Genomic DNA, 23,100 nt, shown 5'->3' with positions numbered 1-23,100 from the left:
ACAGAAGCTCTCTCCTGTTGGAGGCAACGCAAACGGAGGAAACAGGTATGCTAGATTGAAGCTCCAAGGAACCGCTAGAGCATCTACCAGAACAGTTTGAGGATCTCTTGACCTTGAACCATACTTTGAAAGCTTGGCGTTTTGACGAGACGCCATAAGATCCAACTCCGGAAACCCCCCACCTGAGAGTTATAATTGTGAAAACCTTTGGGTGGAGAGCCCACTCTCCGGGATGAAAAGTCTGCCTGCTTAGAAAATCCGCCTCCCAGTTATCCATCCCTGGTATGTGGATGGCAGAGAGATGGCAATCGTGATACTCTGCCAAATGGAGAATGCGAGACACCTTCTTCATTGCCAAGGAACTCCGAGTTCCTCCCTGGTGATTGATGTGTGCCACCAAGGTGGTGATGTCCAACTGAAATCTGATCAATCGGACCAAAGCTAGTTGAGGCCAAGCTATTAAAACATAGAAAATTGCTCTCAACTGCAAGATGTTTATTGGAAGAGACGACGACTCTGGAGTCCACAGACCCTGTGTCTTTAAGAAACCTAAAACTGCTCCCCAGCCTAACAGGCTGGCATCCGTGGTCACAATCACCCAGGAAGGCCTGATGAAGCATGTGCCCCGAGACAGATGGTCCTGTGAAACCCAACATGAGGGTGAGACTCTTGTTGGGGAATCCAAATGTATCTTCTGCAAGAGATCTGAGTGGTCCCCGTTCTATTGACCGAGGATGCATAGCTGCAGAGGTCTCAGATGGGACCGAGCAAAAGAAATGGTGTCCATGGAGGCAACCATCAGTCCAATCACCTCCATGCATTGAGCCACAGATGGACGAATAGCAGACTGGAGAGACAGGCAAGAAACATTAAGCTTGGATTTTCTGACACCGTCAGAAAAATCTTCATGGACAGGGAATCTATGATTGTACCCAAGAAACAAACCTTTGTATCTGGAGCAAGGGAACTCCTTCCCAGATTCACTTTCTGGGAATGTAGAATAGACAACAACATCTCTGTATGAGATCTTGATGGATGAAAAGATGGCGCTTGAACTAGAATGTTGTCTAGATAAGGCACCACTGAAGAGCGCTCAGAACCTTTGTAAACATTCTGGGAGCTGTAGCAAGGCCAAAAGGAAGGGCAACAAACTGGAATTGTTTGTCCTGGAAGGCAAACCTTAGAAACTGGTAATGATCCCTGTGAATAGGAACATGAACATATGAGTCCTTCAGATCTATGGTCATCATGAACTGTCCCTTTTGGACCAAAGGAAGAATATAATGGATGGTCTCCATCTTGAAGGACAGAACCCCGAGGAATTGATTGAGACACTTTAGGTCCAGAATTGGATGAAAAGTGCCCTCCTTCTTGGGAACTACAAATAGATTTGAATAAAATCCTAGACCTTGTTTCTCTAGAGGAACTGGAACAATCACTCCCAGGGATGATAGGTCCTTTACGCAGTTTAAGAAGGCTTCTCTCTTTATCTGGTTCACAGATAACCTTGACAGGTGGAACCTGCCCCTGGGAGGACAAGATTTGAATCCTATTCTGTAACCATAGGATACTATATCGTGTAGCCTGCTGAAAAAAAGAAAGCTTGCCCCCCACTTGATCCACTACAGTATCAGGGACGGCACCTTCATGTTAATTAAGAATCAATGGAAGGCTTCTTAGCCTCCAAGAAGACTTTGATTGATCCGAATTGGAAGAGGAAGACTTCTGTGCCTTAAGGTTACGAAAGGAACAAAAATTAGAATTCTGGCGTCTAGGTCTATTCTTTTTATTCTGAGATAGGAAAGAACCCTTTCCACCTGTAATGTCAGAAATAATTTCTGCCAGACCTGTTCCAAACAAGGTTGTACCCTGATAAGGCAGCGAAAAAAGCTTGGACTTGGATGTAACATCTGCAGACCAAGATTTTAACCAGAGAGCTCTACGAGCTAAAACAGTAAAACCAGAAATCTTAGCACCCAACCTAAGAACTTGCATGTTGGCATCACAAATAAAGGTATTGGCTAGCTTGAGAGCCTTGATCCCGTCTTGGATCTCCTCTATAAGAGTCTCTTCTAGGATATGATTAGATAAATCATTGCACCAATAAGATCTTGCCCCCACAACTGTAGCAATACTAGCAACAGGTTGTCACTGTAGTCACTGATGAATGTACATAATCTTCAAAAAAGCCTCAAGCGTCTTATCCATGGGATCCTTGAAAGAACAACTATCTTCAATAGGAATAGTAGTTCTCTTAGCCAGAGTAGAGATATTAACCTCTACCTTGGGCACCGTGTGCCACGAGTCACGAATAGAGTCAGCAACAGGAAACATCTTTCAAAAACAGGGGACAGGGAAAAAAAGAATCCTGGTTTATCCTATTCCTGAGTTATAATATCTGCCATACGGTCTGGAACTGAAAATACTTCCACAGATGATGGTACATCATATACCCTATTAAGCTTAATATACTTCTTTGGATTCTCCGCAACAGATTCGGATTCTTCCAAAGTAGCAAGAACCTCCTTCAAAAGAACTCGAAGGTGTTCTAACTTTAATCTGAAATTAATCTCCTCTGAATCTGCATAATTTGTCACTACAGTATCGGAATCATCTGACAATCCCCCCTCAGAAGCCACGGAAGAATCATCCTCATAAGATAATTGAGACAAACTGACTAATGCAGCCTTAGCGGAGTCAGCCTTACTAACATCAATATGTTTAGATTTCCTCTTAGGCTTACCAGAAACCTTTAAAAAAAAAAGCTGATAAAGCTGTAGAAAGAACAGAAGTTATCTGTGGAGCGAAATCCCCAGGTAAAAAAACAAACCATGAAATTGAGAGGAACTGCAGGGAACAGCATGTGAAGCTTGATGGGAAAGGTGAGGCGTAGCTAGGATAACACTATCCTGAGAGACAGGAGGCTCAGGGAGAGACATCTTATCTTTAAACTTTAAAGTTTTAGTTAAACATGAAGAGCAAAACTTTACAGGAGGAATAATTTTAGCCTCCATACACAATAAGCATTTTTCAAATGAATCAACTTCAGTATTAGTGTCCATAATTGAGTATCAGTTCACAATTAACAAAAAAAAAATTAAATGCCAAATTAAGTTTATTTATATGAAGCAATAAAACATAAATAAGCACTTAAAACCCTCAGCTCTGCTGAGGTCTTACCCCTCCAGAAGTTGCAATCACACTAGCACAGAAAACCAGACACACCCTCCTTGTTACCGTAACAGCCCAAATCCACTTGCAACTGTAGATAGAAGAAAATGCAGCCTCCACACTCGCCGTGGCAAACTACGATCTGAACAGAGAAGCCGAAAACCGGAAGTGAATTGCGCCAAACAAAAATGGTGCGAAAACCAACAGCAGCACAGCAAAAGGATTTAACCCTTATAGTGCCGGTACCTTCAAACATAGAAGGGAAAGCACTTACCTGTGGATCCTGCTCTGTCAGCTGTTTTCTGAGGTGTGGCAACTTCACCATATCTACCAGGGACCTATAGAAAAGAAAGAACAAGAGTAACCAGAGTAACCAACTCTGGCTTTCTATAATAGGGGTAGCAATAATGTTAGATGTTTAAGCAAAGACCACCTCGCCGTCTTCTAAGTGCTTATAGTCACCATTACTCTTACTAAAGAGATTAACACGGACACATCATAGACCCAATCCTTGCTTGCAGAGAAAAGTACCCATTAAAAGGATTAAATCTTCAAACACAATCTTCGCCATCCTCCCGTGATCAAGGCAAAGAGAATGACTGGGGGTTATGGGTAAGGGAAGTGATACTTAACAGCTCTGCTGGGGTGCTCTTTGCCTCCTCCTGCTGGCCAGGAGTGGATATCCCACTAGTAATTAGAATGTTTTGTGGACTTTCCATGCCATAGGAATGAAATTTACTTTTTATTATTATATTATTTTATATATATATATATATATATATATATATTTCTTTCATGTAATTAGCAAGAGTCCATGAGCTAGTGACGTATGGGATATACATTCCTACCAGGAGGGGCAAAGTTTCCCAAACCTTAAAATGCCTATAAATACACCCATCACCACACCCACAATTCAGTTTTACAAACTTTGCCTCCCATGGAGGTGGTGAAGTAAGTTTGTGCTAGATTCTACGTTGATATGCGCTTCGCAGCAGGCTGAAGCCTGGTTTTCCTCTCAGAGTGCAGTGAATGTCAGAGGGATGTGAAGAGAGTATTGCCTATTTGAATTCAATGGTCTCCTTCTACGGGATCTATTTCATAGGTTCTCTGTTATCGGTCGTAGAGATTCATCTCTTACCTCCCTTTTCAGATCGACGATATACTCTTATATACCATTACCTCTACTGATTCTCGTTTCAGTACTGGTTTGGCTATCTACTATATGTAGATGAGTGTCCTGGGGTAAGTAAGTCTTATTTTTGTGACACTCTAAGCTTTGGTTGGGCACTTTATATGTAAAGTTCTAAATATATGTCTTTAAACTTATATTTGCCATGATTCAGGATAATCAGTATTCCTTCATTCAGACTGTCAGTTTCATTATTTGGGATAATGCATATGAATAAATATTTTTTTCTTACCTTGAAAATTTTCAATTGACTTTTTTCCCAGCAGAAAATGCAGCAGAAAATGCTTCAATTTATTGCGTCCTTCTTGGCGCGAACTTTTTTGGCGCAAAATTTTGTCATTTCCGGTGCCGTAGTTGTCGCCGGAAGTTGTTCGTTGTTCCGTCATTTTTTTGACGCATGTGTGTTCAGGCGTTTTTTTTGCGCCAAAAAATGTGGGCGTCGTTTTTCAGCGTCAGAGGATGTGGCGTCATACTTGGCGCCAAAAAATATGGGCGTTGTACTTGGCGCCAATAATGTGGGCGTCATTCTTGTTCCACTTTTTCTCACATTATTTAAGTCTCACTTTTTTGTTGCTTCTGGTTGCTAGAGGCTTGTTTGTTTTGCATTTTTTCCCATTCCTGAAACTGTCATTTAAGGAATTTGATAATTTTGCTTTATATGTTGTTTTTTTCTATTACATATTGCAAGATTTTCCATAAAATGATCCTGGATCAGAACATACTAAGGGATTCCGGTTGACTGAGAAGTCCTACCAAAGCTAAGTTAATTTATTTTAAATGTTATGAATGTTTATCTTTAGCTATGGTTTGTAATAAGTTATCATGATAAACTTTTACATGCAGAATCCATTAGTATTTATGCTTTATGTATTGCTATTCTTTTTACATCTTATGTACAAGATATACTTAGAAAATTTATAAGAATATTTTTCTGATTCTATGTTAAAGGCTTTGTCTGACTTTGCGCCTTCTATTGAAATTTTTAGGTCTTTTTCAAACTTCTTTTTGATGAAGTTTCAAATGACCAACAACATACTGAATTATGCTTCTCTGATGTTTTTTCTCTTTCAGAATTTTCCTCATCAGATATTGACACTAACAAATCTACTTTTTTATTTTACATTTGTTTTTTGTTGAAAAGGTGCTGATTATTTTGGATATGGAGGTAACTAGTTCTTTTTCAAAACTAGCTAATATTTTATTTCTGCTTATTTTATCTTCTGTGTTTTCAGAGGTTTTTTTCCATTTCTTCATACTAGGGAATGGAATAGGCTGAGAATTTTCTTCCTTCTTCAAAGGTTTTAAATTATATTCTTTGCCGGCAGTTAATTTCAATTTTGAGGGTTCTCCAAATTTATTGGGGCTATCTCTACTCCTGCTAAAATACAGGGAGTGCAGAATTATTAGGCAAATGAGTATTTTGACCACATCATCCTCTTTATGCATGTTGTCTTACTCCAAGCTGTATAGGCTCGAAAGCCTACTACTAATTAAGCATATTAGGTGATGTGCATCTCTGTAATGAGAAGGGGTGTGGTCTAATGACATCAACACCCTATATCAGGTGTGCATAATTATTAGGCAACTTCCTTTCCTTTGGCAAAATGGGTCAAAAGAAGGACTTGACAGGCTCAGAAAAGTCAAAAATAGTGAGATATCTTGCAGAGGGATGCAGCACTCTTAAAATTGCAAAGCTTCTGAAGCGTGATCATCGAACAATCAAGCGTTTCATTCAAAATAGTCAACAGGGTCGCAAGAAGCGTGTGGAAAAACCAAGGCGCAAAATAACTGCCCATGAACTGAGAAAAGTCAAGCGTGCAGCTGCCAAGATGCCACTTGCCACCAGTTTGGCCATATTTCAGAGCTGCAACATCACTGGAGTGCCCAAAAGCACAAGGTGTGCAATACTCAGAGACATGGCCAAGGTAAGAAAGGCTGAAAGACGACCACCACTGAACAAGACACACAAGCTGAAACGTCAAGACTGGGCCAAGAAATATCTCAAGACTGATTTTTCTAAGGTTTTATGGACTGATGAAATGAGAGTGAGTCTTGATGGGCCAGATGGATGGGCCCGTGGCTGGATTGGTAAAGGGCAGAGAGCTCCAGTCCGACTCAGACGCCAGCAAGGTGGAGGTGGAGTACTGGTTTGGGCTGGTATCATCAAAGATGAGCTTGTGGGGCCTTTTCGGGTTGAGGATGGAGTCAAGCTCAACTCCCAGTCCTACTGCCAGTTTCTGGAAGACACCTTCTTCAAGCAGTGGTACAGGAAGAAGTCTGCATCCTTCAAGAAAAACATGATTTTCATGCAGGACAATGCTCCATCACACGCGTCCAAGTACTCCACAGCGTGGCTGGCAAGAAAGGGTATAAAAGAAGAAAATCTAATGACATGGCCTCCTTGTTCACCTGATCTGAACCCCATTGAGAACCTGTGGTCCATCATCAAATGTGAGATTTACAAGGAGGGAAAACAGTACACCTCTCTGAACAGTGTCTGGGAGGCTGTGGTTGCTGCTGCACGCAATGTTGATGGTGAACAGATCAAAACACTGACAGAATCCATGGATGGCAGGCTTTTGAGTGTCCTTGCAAAGAAAGGTGGCTATATTGGTCACTGATTTGTTTTTGTTTTGTTTTTGAATGTCAGAAATGTATATTTGTGAATGTTGAGATGTTATATTGGTTTCACTGGTAAAAATAAATAATTGAAATGGGTATATATTTGTTTTTTGTTAAGTTGCCTAATAATTATGCACAGTAATAGTCACCTGCACACACAGATATCCCCCTAAAATAGCTATAACTAAAAACAAACTAAAAACTACTTCCAAAACTATTCAGCTTTGATATTAATGAGTTTTTTGGGTTCATTGAGAACATGGTTGTTGTTCAATAATAAAATTAATCCTCAAAAATACAACTTGCCTAATAATTCTGCACTCCCTGTATGCTATTGTTTCTATAGCAAAATAGTATTTATTTTCCTTTTAGATGGTTGTATCTTATTTAAGGAAAATTATTTATTTTCAGGTACTTTTCTTGGACCTGTGATTTATTTGGATGATGTTGCATTTGCTTAATTTTTCTGTTTACTTTAAGATCAAGTATCAGATTATGTTTTATTTAGCATTGTTAAGGGACAAACTCTTCTCCTCATTTGAGGTTCAGACTGGGTGCTGTTGCATTTGTCTTGTTGTCTTGCATTTGTTTATGCAAGTCCGGTGTGTTGACTGGTCCTTTAATTGGATTAACATGCTAATAATTTCATTTTATTGAATATTTTCACAAATGAGGTTTAATCTATGTCTTTAGCTGTTTTTAGCTAGAAGAATTTTGTGATTTCTAAAAAATCCTTATTTCTTTTTTTCCAAGATAATCAATTATTTGGTTCATATTGGATTCAATTCTTAACTGTTACTCTGGGCTTCAAGATTGAGTTCTAAGACTAAAACTTTAAGCTTATTTTAGTTTGGTTGTTCTTACTAAGGAACCAAATTCTAAATTCTTACTCAAGTAAGATGTTTTTAATTGGAAGTGTTTTGGTTCTATTCGGTCCAAATTTCTTAGATTTTGGGTACAGAATAAAATTTAGAGTAAAACCGTCTATGAGAAGTCTTTTTCTCTCTATTATATTCCAGCTATTCCAGTAAGGCTAACACTTTCCTTAATGTGTTTCAGTCTTATATATTTTGGGTAATGTTGAAGTGCGGCTGATCACCTGTTGGGGCTCAAGCGCTGCTCAGATCTGGAACCTTCTGGGGTATTTATTCCAGTTCCTTTTTTAGGAACTGGGTTTTGGGGTTTTATTCAAAACTATTCATTGTTCCAAAGATAGAAAATCTTTTTATTATATAAAGGTACCATCTTTTAGATTGGTATTTATATGGTCTATTCTGCCTTTTTTTGGTCAGTGATAGCATTATTTATTTTCATTAGATACAATAGATGCATATCTTCATTTTCTGTTTTCATTCAGATTATTTTTATTTTCTGAGACTACGGAATCTCATATAATTCAACTTTGTTTTTTCAAGACATGGTTAGAGGATCTTTTTATCAAAAGCTCTTGATTCCTCACACAAGGGTCACCTTTTTTAGGTTTCCAGATAGATTGTGTCACTGTCTTTGCCTCTAACAGACAAGTGATTTTTTTATTGGGTTCCGTCTGTCGGTACTTTCAGTCTCTATTATTTCCTTCAGTTGATATATATGCATGGAAATTTAGGTCTTATGGCTGCAGCATTGGATTCAATTCCCTTTGCTCATTTTCATAGAAAACCTTTCCAGTTTTTTATACTGAATAATGGTGCAGGGATTCTAGGATTTCACTTTTTAAATCTTCGAATTCTATGCTTATCTATCTTTGATTCGGTGGTTAAGATCACCATCATTTAGTTCTTCAACCTGGACCATGAGCTCTACAGATGCGAGTCTTTTAGGTTGGGAGGCTGTCTGAGGTTCTCTGTCAGCACAAGGGGTTTGGGAATCTCAGGAGGCGAGATTACCATTTGATATTTTGGAACTCCGTGCAATGCCAGAGTTCTTCAGTTGGTTTCTTTTGAAGAAGAGACGTTTATTGTTTTTTTCAGACAATATCACATCTGTGGTGTATGTCAATCATCAGGGTGGGACTATCAGTCCTTAGACTGTGACAAAGTATCTCAGATATTTGCTTGGGCTAAATCCAGCTCTTATCTAAATTCTGTGGTCCTTTTCCCAGGTATAGACATTTGGGAAGCGGATTATCTCTGTTAATCAAGCTTTACATCCTGGAGAATGGTCTCTATACCCAGATATGTTTTTCATTTTTTCAGATGTGAGGGCTTCCAGAAATAGATCTGTTGGCATCTCGTCTTAACAAGGAACTTTCCAGGGGCCTATTTCAGGTCCGGGGATCCTCAGGCGGAAGTAGCGTATGCATTGACACTTCCTTGGAATTATCATTCTGCCTATATCTTCCGCCTCTAGTTCTTCCAAAATTCTAATGGAGCGTTTGTTTGTACTGCTGGTGGTTCCAGCATGGCCTCACAGGTTTTGGTATGCGGATCTCATTCGGATGGCCAGTTGCCAACCTTGGACACTTCCGTTAAGACCAGACCTTCTATCTCAAAGTCCATTTTTTCCATTAGGATCTCAAATCATTCGATTTGAAGGTATGGAGATTGAACGTTTGATTCTTAGTCATAGAGGTTTCTCTGACTCGGTGATTAATACTATGTTACAGGTTTGTAAATCTGTCTCTAGAAAGATTTATTATCGAGTTTGGAAGACTTACATTTCTTGGTGTTCTCATAAATTCTTTTGGCATTCTTTTAGAATTCCTAGAATTTTACAATTTTTCAGGTTGGTTTAGATAAGGTTTTGTCTGCAAGTTCTTTGAAAGGACTAATCTCTACTCTTTCTGTTCTTTTTCACAGAAAGATTGCTAAAAAATTCTGATATTCATTGTTTTGTACAGGCTTTGGTTTGTATCAAGCCTGTCATTAAGTCAATCTCTCCTCCTTGGAGTCTCAATTTGGTACTGAGGGCTTTACAGGCTCCTCCGTTTGAACCTTTGCGTTCTCTGGACATTAAAATTACTTTCTTGGAAAGTATTGTTCCTTTTGGCTATCTCTTCTGCTAGAAGAGTTTCTGAGTTTTCTGCTCTTTCTTGTGGATCTCCTTTTCTGATTTTTCATCAGGATAAGGCAGTGTTCCTTCCTGTTATTCATTATTTTGTTCAGGCTTTGGTTTTTATCAAACCTGTCATTAAGCCAATTTCTCCTCCTTGGAGTTTTAATTTGGTTCTGAAGGCTTTACAGGCTCTTCTATTTGAGCATATGCTTTCTCTAGACATTATTTACTTTCATGGAAAGTATTGTTCTTTTTAGACATCTCTTCAGCTAGAACAGTTTTTGAATTATCTGTTCTTTCTTGTGAGTCTCCTTTTTCTGATTTTTTTCATCAGGATACAGTGTTTTTTGCTATCCTCATTTCAATTCTTACCTAAAGTTGTGATTTCTAACAACATTAGGGAGGAATTATTGTTTTTTCCTAAGGCTTCTTTGGTGAGATTCTTACATTCTTTGGATATGGTAAGAGTTTTGAAATCCTATGTTGAAGCTATTCAGATTTCACACAGACTTCTAGTCTATTTGTTATCTTTTCTGGTTTTAGGAAGGTCAAAAGGCTTCTGCCATTTCTTTGGCATCTTGGTTAAACTTTTTGATTCATCATGCTTATTCAGAGTCGAGTTGATTCCCGCCTCAGTGGATTACGGCTCATTCTACTAGGTAAGTTTCCACTTTCTGGGCTTTTAAGAATGAAGCTTCTGTTGATCAGATTTGCAAAGCAATGACTTGGTCTTCTTTGCATATTTTTACTAAATTCTACCATTTTGATGTTTTCTCTTCTTTAGAAGCAGTTTTGGTAGAATGGTACTCTAGGCAGCTGTTTCAGTTTGATTCTTCTGCTTATAATTTCAGTTTTTTTCATTATAAAAATTGAAACTTTTTTGATTTGGGTAGTGGATTTATTTTTCAGCGGAATTGGCTGTCTTTATTTTTCCCTCCGTCTCTAGTGGCTCTTGCGTGGAAGTTCCACATCTTGGGTATTTATTATCCCATACGTCACTAGCTCATGGACTCTTGCTAATTACATGAAAGAAAACATAATTTATGTAAGAACTTACCTGATAAATTCATTTCTTTCATATTAGCAAGAGTACATGAGGCCCACCCTTTTTTGTGGTGGTTATGATTTTTTGTATAAAGCACAATTATTCCAATTCCTTATTTTTTTATGCTTTCGCTCCTTCTTATCACCCCACTTCTTGGCTATTCGTTAAACTGAATTGTGGGTGTGGTGAGGGGTGTATTTATAGGCATTTTAAGGTTTGGGAAACTTTGCCCCTCTCGGTAGGAATGTATATCCCATACGTCACTAGCTCATGGACTCTTGCTAATATGAAAGAAATGAATTTATCAGGTAAGTTCTTACATAAATTATGTTATATATGTATGTATGTATGTATGTATTTATATATATATATATATATATATATATATATATATATATCTTTACATATCTGATACTGTTCATGCAAAATACATATCTATACCTATATATCTATAGGAATAGATATATAGGTATAGATATATATAGAAAGCTACTCCACTGCAAATCTCTGCAAACACTCAAATTTCCTGCAAGGTAACCTCATCGAGTATGAGTGTATTTTTTTAAAAAAAATTTTGCTCTCTGTTAACTTCTAAGTTTATGTGGTCGTGATAATTGTTTTGCGCAGGTTGGGTTTACGCTTGCACGCAAACTTTCAACTTGTAATACGAGTGCAACCCGGTGCTCGCAAAAAGCCTCCGTCTAGTGGAGCAAGCAGGAGCACTAATTTGCACTCTACTTGTAATCTAACCCTAAAGGCTTCCCAGGACGTGTCAAGGTAGTGACACTCCAAAGAATTTTTCGATATCCAGTGGAAGGTAAGAATCATGATAGATTTCTGTCTGTACGACTGAACTTCAGAGGGGTTAAAGGGACATGAAACCCAAGTTTTTTTCTTTCATTTTTCAGATAGAGAATCCAAAAGTTTCCAGTTTACTTCTAATTTCAAATTTCCTTTGTTCTCATGTTATCCTTTGTTGAAGAGGTATCTGGATAGGTAGTGTGCACATGTCTGGAGCACTACATGACAGGAACTAGTGCTGCCATCTAGAGCTCTTGCTAATGTATAACATTATTGCAAAACTGCTGCGGACACGTGCACACGCCTGAACTTACCTTTATGCTTTTCAACAAAGGATGACAAAAACATAATTTATGCTTACCTGATAAATTTATTTCTCTTGTAGTGTATCCAGTCCACGGATCATCCATTACTTGTGGGATATTCTCCTTCCCAACAGGAAGTTGCAAGAGGATCACCCACAGCAGAGCTGCTATATAGCTCCTCCCCTCACTGCCATATCCAGTCATTCGACCGAAACAAGACGAGAAAGGAGAAACCATAGGGTGCAGTGGTGACTGTAGTTTAATTAAAATTTAGACCTGCCTTAAAAGGACAGGGCGGGCAGTGGACTGGATACACTACAAGAGAAATAAATTTATCAGGTAAGCATAAATTATGTTTTCTCTTGTTAAGTGTATCCAGTCCACGGATCATCCATTACTTGTGGGATACCAATACCAAAGCTAAAGTACACGGATGATGGGAGGGACAAGGCAGGAACTTAAACGGAAGGAACCACTGCCTGTAGAACCTTTCTCCCAAAAACAGCCTCCGAAGAAGCAAAAGTGTCAAATTTGTAAAATTTGGAAAAAGTATGAAGTGAAGACCAAGTCGCAGCCTTGCAAATCTGTTCAACAGAGGCCTCATTTTTAAAGGCCCAGGTGGAAGCCACAGCTCTAGTAGAATGAGCTGTAATCCTTTCAGGGGGCTGCTGTCCAGCAGTCTCATAGGCTAAGCGTATTATGCTCCGAAGCCAAAAGGAGAGAGAGGTTGCCGAAGCTTTTTGACCTCTCCTCTGTCCAGAGTAAACGACAAACAGGGCAGATGTTTGACGAAAATCTTTAGTAGCCTGTAAGTAAAACTTCAAGGTGCGGACTACGTCCAGATTATGCAAAAGACGTTCCTTCTTTGAAGACGGATTAGGACACAATGATGGAACAACAATCTCTTGATTGATATTCCTGTTAGAAACCACCTTAGGTAAAAACCCAGGTTTGGTAAGCAGAACTACCTTGTCTGAATGAAAAATCAGATAAGGAGAATCACAATGTAAGGCAGATAACTCAGAGACTCTTCGAGCCGAGGAAATAGCCATCAAAAACAGAACTTTCCAATATAAAAGTTTAATATCAATGGAATGAAGGGGTTCAAACGGAACTCCCTGAAGAACTTTAAGAACCAAGTTTAAGCTCCACGGGGGAGCAACAGTTTTAAACACAGGCTTAATCCTAACCAAAGCCTGAAAAAATGCCTGGACGTCTGGAACTTCTGCCAGACGCTTGTGCAAAAGAATAGACAGAGCAGAGATCTGTCCTTTTAAAGAACTAGCTGATAAGCCTTTGTCCAAATCCTCTTGGAGAAAGGACAATATCCTAGGAATCCTAACCTTACTCCATGAGTAACTCTTGGATTCACACCAATAAAGATATTTACGCCATATCTTATGGCAGATTTTCCTGGTGACAGGCTTCCGAGCCTGTATTAAGGTATCAATGACTGACTCGGAGAAGCCACGCCTTGATAGAATCAAGCGTTCAATCTCCATGCAGTCAATCTCAGAGAAATTAGATTTGGATGATTGAAAGGACCTTGTATTAGAAGGTCCTGCCTCAGAGGCAGAGTCCATGGTGGAAGAGATGACATGTCCACTAGGTCTGCATACCAGGTCCTGCGTGGCCACGCAGGCGCTATCAGAATCACCCATGCTCTCTCCTGTTTGATTTTGGCAATCAGTCGAGGGAGCAGAGTAAACGGTGGAAACACATAGGCCAGGTTGAAGAACCAAGGAGCTGCTAGAGCATCTATCAGCGTTGCTCCCGGGTCCCTGGACCTGGATCCGTAACAAGGAAGCTTGGCGTTCTGGCGAGACGCCATGAGATCCAGTTCTGGTTTGCCCCAACGATGGACCAGTTGAGCAAACACCTCCGGATGGAGTTCCCACTCCCCCGGATGAAAAGTCTGACGACTTAGAAAATCCGCCTCCCAGTTCTCTACGCCTGGGATGTGGATCGCTGACAGGTGGCAAGAGTGAGACTCTGCCCAGCGAATTATCTTTGAGACTTCTAACATCGCTAGGGAACTCCTGGTTCCCCCTTGATGGTTGATGTAAGGCACAGTCGTGATGTTGTCCGACTGAAATCTGATGAACCTCAGTGTTGCTAACTGAGGCCAAGCTAGAAGAGCATTGAATATTAAAGGATTACTTTCTGTTATAATTTTTAAGCTAAACAACTAACATATTAAAGTTAATACACATTAATTAAAACCTACTGACCTATATTTTTTCCAAAACGAAGTTTCATAACGTTCTAAAAGTTATATCTTTTATTCGCTGATGATGTCACGTTATCCTGCCCACTATTTTCAGCACTGCATGTTCAAAATACTTAAACCAATAACTTTGTGTTTAAAGCGCCATTTTGAAACCTAGGTATTGTAAACGGATTGGTACAGAGCAAAGGATACCCACGGAGTGGGTTTGGAAAACAATTAAATTTGCAGACAAGATTTCTGATATACGGTAGAGATATGTTAATGAAATGCTATTGATAAAAAGCGTATTTGGGGTAGTTAGTTAGTAACAGGCATAGAAAATATTTACTTACAGTGGCCCTTTAACTCCAGAATATTTATTGGGAGTTTCTCCTCCTGAGTCCACGATCCCTGAGCCTTCAGGGAGTTCCAGACTGTGCCCCAACCTAGAAGGCTGGCATCTGTTGTTACAATCATCCAATCTGGTCTGCGAAAGGTCATACCCTTGGACAGATGGACCCGAGAAAGCCACCAGAGAAGAGAATCTCTGGTCTCTTGATCCAGATTTAGTAGAGGGGACAAATCTGAGTAATCCCCATTCCACTGACTTAGCATGCATAATTGCAGCGGTCTGAGATGCAGACGCGCAAATGGCACTATGTCCATTTCCGCTACCATTAAGCCGATTACTTCCATGCACTGAGCCACTGACGGGCGTGAAATGGAATGAAGGACACGGCAAGCATATAGAAGTTTTGATAACCTGGACTCCGTCAGGTAAATTTTCATCTCTACAGAATCTATAAGAGTCCCTAGGAAGGAGACTCTTGTGAGTGGTGATAGAGAACTCTTTTCCACATTCACTTTCCACCCATGTGACCTCAGAAATGCCAGAACTATCTCTGTATGAGACTTGGCAATTTGAAAGCTTGACGCCTGTATCAGGATGTCGTCTAGATACGGAGCCACCGCTATGCCTCGCGGTCTTAGAACCGCCAGAAGTGAGCCCAGAACCTTTGTAAAAATTCTCGGGGCAGTGGCCAACCCGAAGGGAAGAGCTACAAATTGGTAATGCCTGTCTAGAAAGGCAAACCTTAGGAACCGATGATGATCTTTGTGAATCGGTATGTGAAGGTAGGCATCCTTTAAGTCCACTGTGGTCATGTACTGACCCTCTTGGATCATGGGTAGGATGGTCCGAATAGTTTCCATTTTGAATGATGGAACTCTGAGGAATTTGTTTAAGATATTTAGATCCAAGATTGGTCTGAAGGTTCCCTCTTTCTTGGGAACCACAAACAGATTTGAATAAAATCCCTGTGCCTGTTCCGTCCGCGGAACTGGATGGATCACTCCCGTTACTAGGAGGTCTTGCACACAGCTTAGGAATGCCTCTTTCTTTATCTGGTTTGCTGATAACCTTGAAAGATAAAATCTCCCTTGTGGAGGAGAAGCTTTGAAGTCCAGAAGATATCCCTGAGATATGATCTCCAACGCCCAGGGATCCTGAATATCTCTTGCCCACGCCTGGGCGAAGAGAGAAAGTCTGCCCCCCACTAGATCCGTTTCCGGATAGGGGGCCGTTCCTTCATGCTGTCTTGGGGGCAGCAGCAGGCTTTCTGGCCTGCTTGCCCTTGTTCCAGGACTGGTTAGGTTTCCAGGCCTGTCTGGAATGAGCAACAGTTCGCTCTTGTTTTGAAGCGGAGGAAGTTGATGCTGCTCCTGCCTTGAAATTTCGAAAGGCACGAAAATTAGGCTGTTTGGCCTTTGATTTGGCCCTGTCCTGAGGAAGGGTATGACCCTTGCCTCCAGTAATGTCAGCAATAATTTCCTTCAAGCCAGGCCCGAATAAGGTCTGCCCTTTGAAAGGAATGTTGAGTAATTTAGACTTTGAAGTCACGTCAGCTGACCAGGATTTAAGCCATAGCGCCCTACGCGCCTGGATGGCGAATCCGGAATTCTTAGCCGTTCGTTTAGTCAAATGAACAATGGCATCAGAAACAAATGAGTTAGCTAGCTTAAGCGTTCTAAGCTTGTCAATTTCATTCAATGGAGCTGTCTGGATGGTCTCTTCCAGGGCATCAAACCAGAATGCCGCCACAGCAGTGACAGGCGCAATGCATGCAAGGGGCTGTAAAATAAAACCTTGTTGAATAAACATTTTCTTAAGGTAACCCTCCAATTTTTTATCCATTGGATCTGAAAAAGCACAACTGTCCTCAACCGGGATAGTGGTAAGCTTTGATAAAGTAGAAACTGCTCCCTCCACCTTAGGGACCGTCTGCCATAATTCCCGTGTAGTGGCGTCTATTGGAAACATTTTTCTAAATATAGGAGGTGGGGAAAAGGGCACACTGGGTCTATCCCACTCCTTGCTAATAATTTCTGTAAGCCTTTTAGGTATAGGAAAAACGTCAGTACACACCGGCACCGCATAGTATCTATCCAGCCTACACAATTTCTCTGGAATTGCAACTGTGTTACAGTCATTCAGAGCAGCTAATACCTCCCCAAGCAATACACGGAGGTTCTCAAGCTTAAATTTAAAATTAGAAATCTCTGAATCAGGTTTCCCCGAGTCAGAGATGTCACCCCCAGACTGAAGCTCTCCGTCCTCATGTTCTGCATATTGTGACGCAGTATCAGACATGGCTCTAACAGCATTTGCGCGCTCTGTATCTCTCCTAACCCCAGAGCTATCGCGCTTGCCTCTTAATTCAGGCAATCTAGATAATACCTCTGACAGGGTATTATTCATGATTGCAGCCATGTCCTGCAAGGTAATCGCTATGGGCGTCCCTGATGTAATTGGCGCCATATTAGTGTGCGTCCCCTGAGCGAGAGGCGAAGGGTCTGACACGTGGGGAGAGTTAGTCAGCATAACTTCCCCCTCGACAGAACCCTCTGGTGATAATTCTTTTATAGATAAAGACTGATCTTTACTGTTTAAGGTGAAATCAATACATTTAGTACACATTCTCCTATGGGGCTCCACCATGGCTTTCAAACATAATGAACAAGTAGGTTCCTCTGTGTCAGACATGTTTAAACAGACTAGCAATGAGACTAGCAAGCTTGGAAAACACTTTAAAACAAGTTTACAAGCAATATAAAAAACGTTACTGCGCCTTTAAGAAACACAAATTTTCCCAAATTTTGAAATAACAGTGAAAAAATGCAGTTACACTAACGAAATTTTTACAGTGTATGTAATAAGTTAGCAGAGCATTGCACCCACTTGCAAATGGATGATTAACCCCTTAATACCAAAAACGGAATAACAAATGACAAAAACGTTTTTTAAACAGTCACAACTGCCACAGCTCTACTGTGGCTTTTTACCTCCCTCAATACGACTTTTGAAACCTTTTGAGCCCTTCAGAGACGTCCTGGGTCATGCAGGAAGAAGCTGGATGTCTGTGTCTGTAATTTTTGCTGTGCAAAAAAATGCCAAAATAGGCCCCTCCCACTCATATTACAACAGTGGGAAGCCTCAGGGAACTGTTTCTAGGCAAAATTCAAGCCAGCCATGTGGAAAAAACTAGGCCCCAATAAGTTTTATCACCAAACATATGTAAAAAACGATTAAACATGCCAGCAAATGTTTTAAAATACACTTTTATAAGAGTATGTATCTCTATTAATAAGCCTGATACCAGTTGCTATCACTGCATTTAAGGCTTTACTTACATTACTTCGGTATCAGCAGCATTTTCTAGCAAATTCCATCCCTAGAAAAATATTTTAACTGCACATACCTTATTGCAGGAAAACCTGCACGCTATTCCCCCTCTGAAGTTACCTCACTCCTCAGAATATGTTAGAACAGCAAAGGATCTTAGTTACTTCTGCTAAGATCATAGAAAACGCAGGCAGATTCTTCTTCTAAATACTGCCTGAGATAAACAGTACACTCCGGTACCATTTAAAAATAACAAACTTTTGATTGAAGAAATAAACTAAGTATAAAACACCACAGTCCTCTTACGACCTCCATCTTAGTTGAGAGTTGCAAGAGAATGACTGGATATGGCAGTGAGGGGAGGAGCTATATAGCAGCTCTGCTGTGGGTGATCCTCTTGCAACTTCCTGTTGGGAAGGAGAATATCCCACAAGTAATGGATGATCCATGGACTGGATACACTTAACAAGAGAAAAACAAAGACTATTTGAAAATAGAAGTACATTGGAAAGTTGCTTAAAATTGTATGTTCTATCTGAATCATGAAAGAAACCTTTTGGGTTGTATGTCCCTTTAACATCAAAATGCTGATCAGGTTAAACTACCTGAAGTGCAGTCATGGCAAAACAATTAGAATCTTTTTTACCCTCTGTACACTAAACAGACACTATTGCTGTTGTGTGAAGTTTGCTGGGTAATTCAGCTTGGAGATAAGAGAACCAGATACAACTTGTTAAAGAGGGTTTAAAGGGACACTAAACCCACATTTTTTCTTTCATGATTCAGATAGAGCATGCAATTTTAAGCAACTTTCTAATTTACTCCTATTATCAATTTTTCTTTGTTTTCTTGCTATCTTTATTTGAAAAAGCAGGAATCTAAGCTTATGAGCTGTCCCATTTTGATTCAGAACCCTGGATAGCACTTGCTGATTGGTGGGTACATTTAGCCAATCAGCAAACACAACCCAAGTGCTTAACCAAAAATGGACCGGCTCCTGAGCTTAGAGTCCTGCTTTTTCAAATAAAGATAGCAAGAGAACAAAAAATAATTGATAATAGGAGTAAATTAGAAAGTTGCTTAAATTGACATGCTCTATCAGAATCATGAAAGATAAATATTGGGTTTAGTATACCTTTAATTAATCCCTTGTAAAACAAGAATTTCAAATAAAAAAAGGTCAGATGTATGATTTCACGTTTTCATGCATCAAATGCAATAGAGCATAATGGTGTGAGATGCTATAGAAGGTGAGGAGTCAGATCTGTTGCAACTTTGCATGTATTCTACTTAAAGGGACAGTCAACACCAACCTTTTATTGTTTCAATAGATAGATAACGCCTTTACTACCAATTCCCCAGCTTTGCACAACCAACATTTTTATATTAATATACTTTATAACTTCTAAACCTCTACATTTCTGCCTGTTTCTAAGCCACTACAGACAGCCTCTTATCACATGCTTTTTATTAGCTTTTCACAACAAGAGATTGTTAATCCATGTGGGCCATATAGATAACATTGTGCTCACTCCCGTGGAGTTGTGGCTGACACAGCACTAACTGGCTAAAATGCAACTCAATAGATAAGAAATAAAAAGTCATGTGATAAGGGGGCTGTAAGAATAGGCTTAGAAACAAGGCAATCACAGAGGTTAAAAGTATATTAACATAACCATATTGGCTGTGTAAAACCGGGGAATGGGTAATAAAGGGAAACATTTTGGAGTTGTCTGTCCCTTTAAGAAGGTTGACTAAATGCTATGCAGTTACATAACTGCCATTTAATTGTCACAAATAATGTAAAAATAAAAAACAACTAAAAATGAATGTTTATTACTTTATATTTTGCAATGTTAAACTGTTAAAAAGATGGCTAGATGTCCTTTAAAACTGTATTTGGTGGTCAGTTTGTGTAACAAATAAAGGTTTTAGTGAAGAAAAATTTAAAAACCTGTTGCCATGAGCCAAAAATACTGGATGTGAAAGCCAATGATTTAGGGGACACTGGGGAAGAAGTGATTTGATCCCCTGATCTGCGTCTTCGACGCCCAGAACCCACAGCACCGGTGTAATGCATCCAGGTACCGATACACTCTGGGCTAGACACACTCAGGGGGGTCTCTTCCTAGAAGTGAGAAAGGGGCAAAAACAGCAAAGCATGCAAAGTTAGATACACAGCTAAATGACAAAATAAATGTCCATATAGACAAGAGAAGGAAAACGGATTTGAAGCCTTTAATGTGTGGCAAAGTAGGTAGCAAATGGCTAAGAATTCTTGTATGTGAATTATGTTTACAGTCCAAATGGCCAATTAAAAGCTTTTATTAAAAAAAGGTACTATCAGGAAATCTTAGGAGCAGTATATTAATGTATCAATAAACAAGTTAGTGATGCAAGATCTCATATTTAGAAGCTATGAGGAGAGGAATGGTTTGCAATGTGCAATGGCAATGTTACTACCATTTTACTGTAATGTAATTAGGCACATCCATGTCTGATTTAGCTACGGATGATAGAGTAACAGCATTACACCTTTAGTCAGATGGTACTTGTATTCCTTTCATGAGGTAACAAATTCAAACATTCCAATTATTACAATGAAGTAACGAGTTTTAAAGGACATAGTAAATCCTTTTACTTCTTATGTCCAAGCTTTGCAAATATCAAAAAAACACTAATAAAATGGCATGGCTAAGCTGATGTTTTATTAAAAAGCTAGAAACTTGTGTTGATTTAAAAAAAAATAATACAAATTGTTTACATGCTCCTAATAGTTAAAAAATGTATCTCAAACATAAACAAGGCTACATACATATTACATTCCCCTTTGCTCCAGTAATTGTATTTATTTTGTTTTGTACACTATTCTTGTTTGTTCAAATATTTGAGTGAAACTCTTAAAGCCACATTAAAGGGATTAAACAATGTAATGAATCAACTGAGCAGTTAGGAACATAAAAAGCGTTTCTAATGACTGAACGTTACTATTTCTAATGAAAGGCACATCCCTCTAACGTAAAACAAAACACAAACCCTTACTTCTACAGAGCCGATCTTCCTGGAACGGGGCAAGGGAGATTTTCTGTGTATATAAATAGGATCAGATACCAGAGGCTTAAACATCACCATGGCTCTGTCGGGTTCATCTCTTCGACACAGATTCGCCTCTTCATCGCTATCGTTGCCTTGAGCGGATTTCTTCGAACTTTCATTCTAAATTGGTACAAAATGTACATTTTGTTTTTAAAACAAGATTTCTACCAAATATAAAACTTTTGCCTGTTTGTCTTACAACAGGGCCTGACAAGTCACAGACACAAATTATTCTCCACATATTTTATATCAGAAATATCTCCATAGCTTCTAAAAACTGTTTACCTGGTTCCTCAATAAAAATATTATATGTAAATATCAGTCCTGCACAAGTGAACAATTTTAACATGTATAACATTACCAGAAGCTGTGTATAACATTACCAGAAGCTGTGCAATTTAATGCTACAAAATGTCTTAAAGGGACACTGAACTCAAAAAAAATTTATTTCATGATTCAGATTGAACATGCAATTTTAAGCAACTTTCTATTTTACTCCTATTATCAAATTTACTTAATTCTCTTGGTATCTTTATTTATTTGAAATGCAAGAATGTAAGTTTAGATGCTGGCCCATTTTTGGTAAACAACCTGGGTTGTTCTTGCTGATTGGTGGATAAATTCATCCACCAATAAAAAAGTTCTGTCCAGAGATCTGAACTAAAAGCTTAGATGCCTTAGTTTTCAAATAAAGATAGCAAGAGAACAAAGAAAAGTTGATAATAGGAGTAAATTAGAAAGTTGCTTACAATTGCATGCTCTATCTGAATCACAAAAGAAAAAATTTGAGTTCAGTGTCCCTTTAAACAAAAATAAAGGGCAAAGAATTAACCTGACTAAACTATCAACTTAAAACAAAATTATTAATAAATAATCAAGGCAATCGTTTCTTTATAGTACAGTCAGTTCAAGTGAGAAATTGATTTGTATCTTTCTGCACTATCACAATTGTGTATGATACAGTTTTAATAAAAATGATTCTTTTGATAGTTTAACTCTTGTTTGCTGCTAGTCTGGATTGAGTTTACTGGGCAACTCAGCGGTCCCAGTTGGTATATAGAAACCATTGATTTGGTGTAAAGGAAAACGCCTTTGGAGAGGATTCTGGTATTTCTACTTGCAATCTCAAGATATTCTATATGGGGGGGCCTCAATCTTTATTTTACAGAGTAATCTTTGATGTAGATTTTAAAGTGAATGTAAAGTTTAATGAATAAGTGCGGTATCTAAAAATACTCTTAAAAACAGGGGCACTTTCATTCATTAAACTTTAAAATGAAGCTTTTTAAAAAACAACAACTTAGCTTTGTTTAATGCAAAACAGACCGCCGATCCTCCGCCCGCATCTCCTGCTGTAGTTAGCAGATTGATGACGAATCCGGGTTCCTCCAATCATTGCGTGCCCCCTTTGGCGTCCAGCTCATGAGGCACACAACGACTGTAGGAAGCCAGATTCGTCATCGATCCACTAACTACAGCAGGAGCTGCAGGTGGAGTATCACTGGTCTGCTTTCCAAAAATCAAAAGTATTTTAAAAAAGAAGCTTCATTGTAAAGTTTAATGAATAAGTTTAATGAATGAAAGTGCCCCTGTTTTTAAGAGTATTTTTAGATACCGGGCACTTATTTATTAAACTTAACATTCACTTGCTTACTTTTTTGGAAGAGCGACCAGGGTTGGCCTTTCATGATGGCCAGTCCCTATAAGAAACTGTATTGTTATACTGTCTTTTTTTATGGTTTATATATCACCAGGTATGATAAGCATAATTTTCCTAACACAGTCTGTACTGTTATTGTTTCCTTTGTGAGCATTAAAAAATTATTGAGGTTTTAAGATCAATTATTTTTAGCAAAGTGCGCAATTGCCTCACATTTGTAAGCTGATTTACTAAATCTGTATCAGGCTTATTTGTATTGTAAAATAATTTGTTGTTATAAAGAACTGCTATTAATGGGATATTCATTTTGACACATGACATAACCA

At 39.0% G+C, this 23,100-nt stretch overlaps 1 protein-coding gene across 1 annotated transcript in view; it reads right to left on the bottom strand.

Moving 5' to 3' along the window:
- PPIP5K2 (diphosphoinositol pentakisphosphate kinase 2) overlaps positions 1-23,100 on the bottom strand; it is a 466,186-nt gene that overhangs the window by 118,565 nt on the left and 324,521 nt on the right. Inside the window, 2 exon segments of the mRNA XM_053701522.1 lie at positions 19,973-20,146; positions 21,061-21,234. Of these exon segments, the coding sequence (XP_053557497.1) occupies positions 19,973-20,146; positions 21,061-21,234 (348 nt within the window).

This window comes from Bombina bombina, chromosome 2, assembly GCF_027579735.1.
Source record: "Bombina bombina isolate aBomBom1 chromosome 2, aBomBom1.pri, whole genome shotgun sequence".
In the NCBI taxonomy this organism is placed as follows: Eukaryota; Metazoa; Chordata; class Amphibia; order Anura; family Bombinatoridae; genus Bombina; species Bombina bombina.
This window is presented reverse-complemented; position numbering and strand designations above follow the sequence as displayed.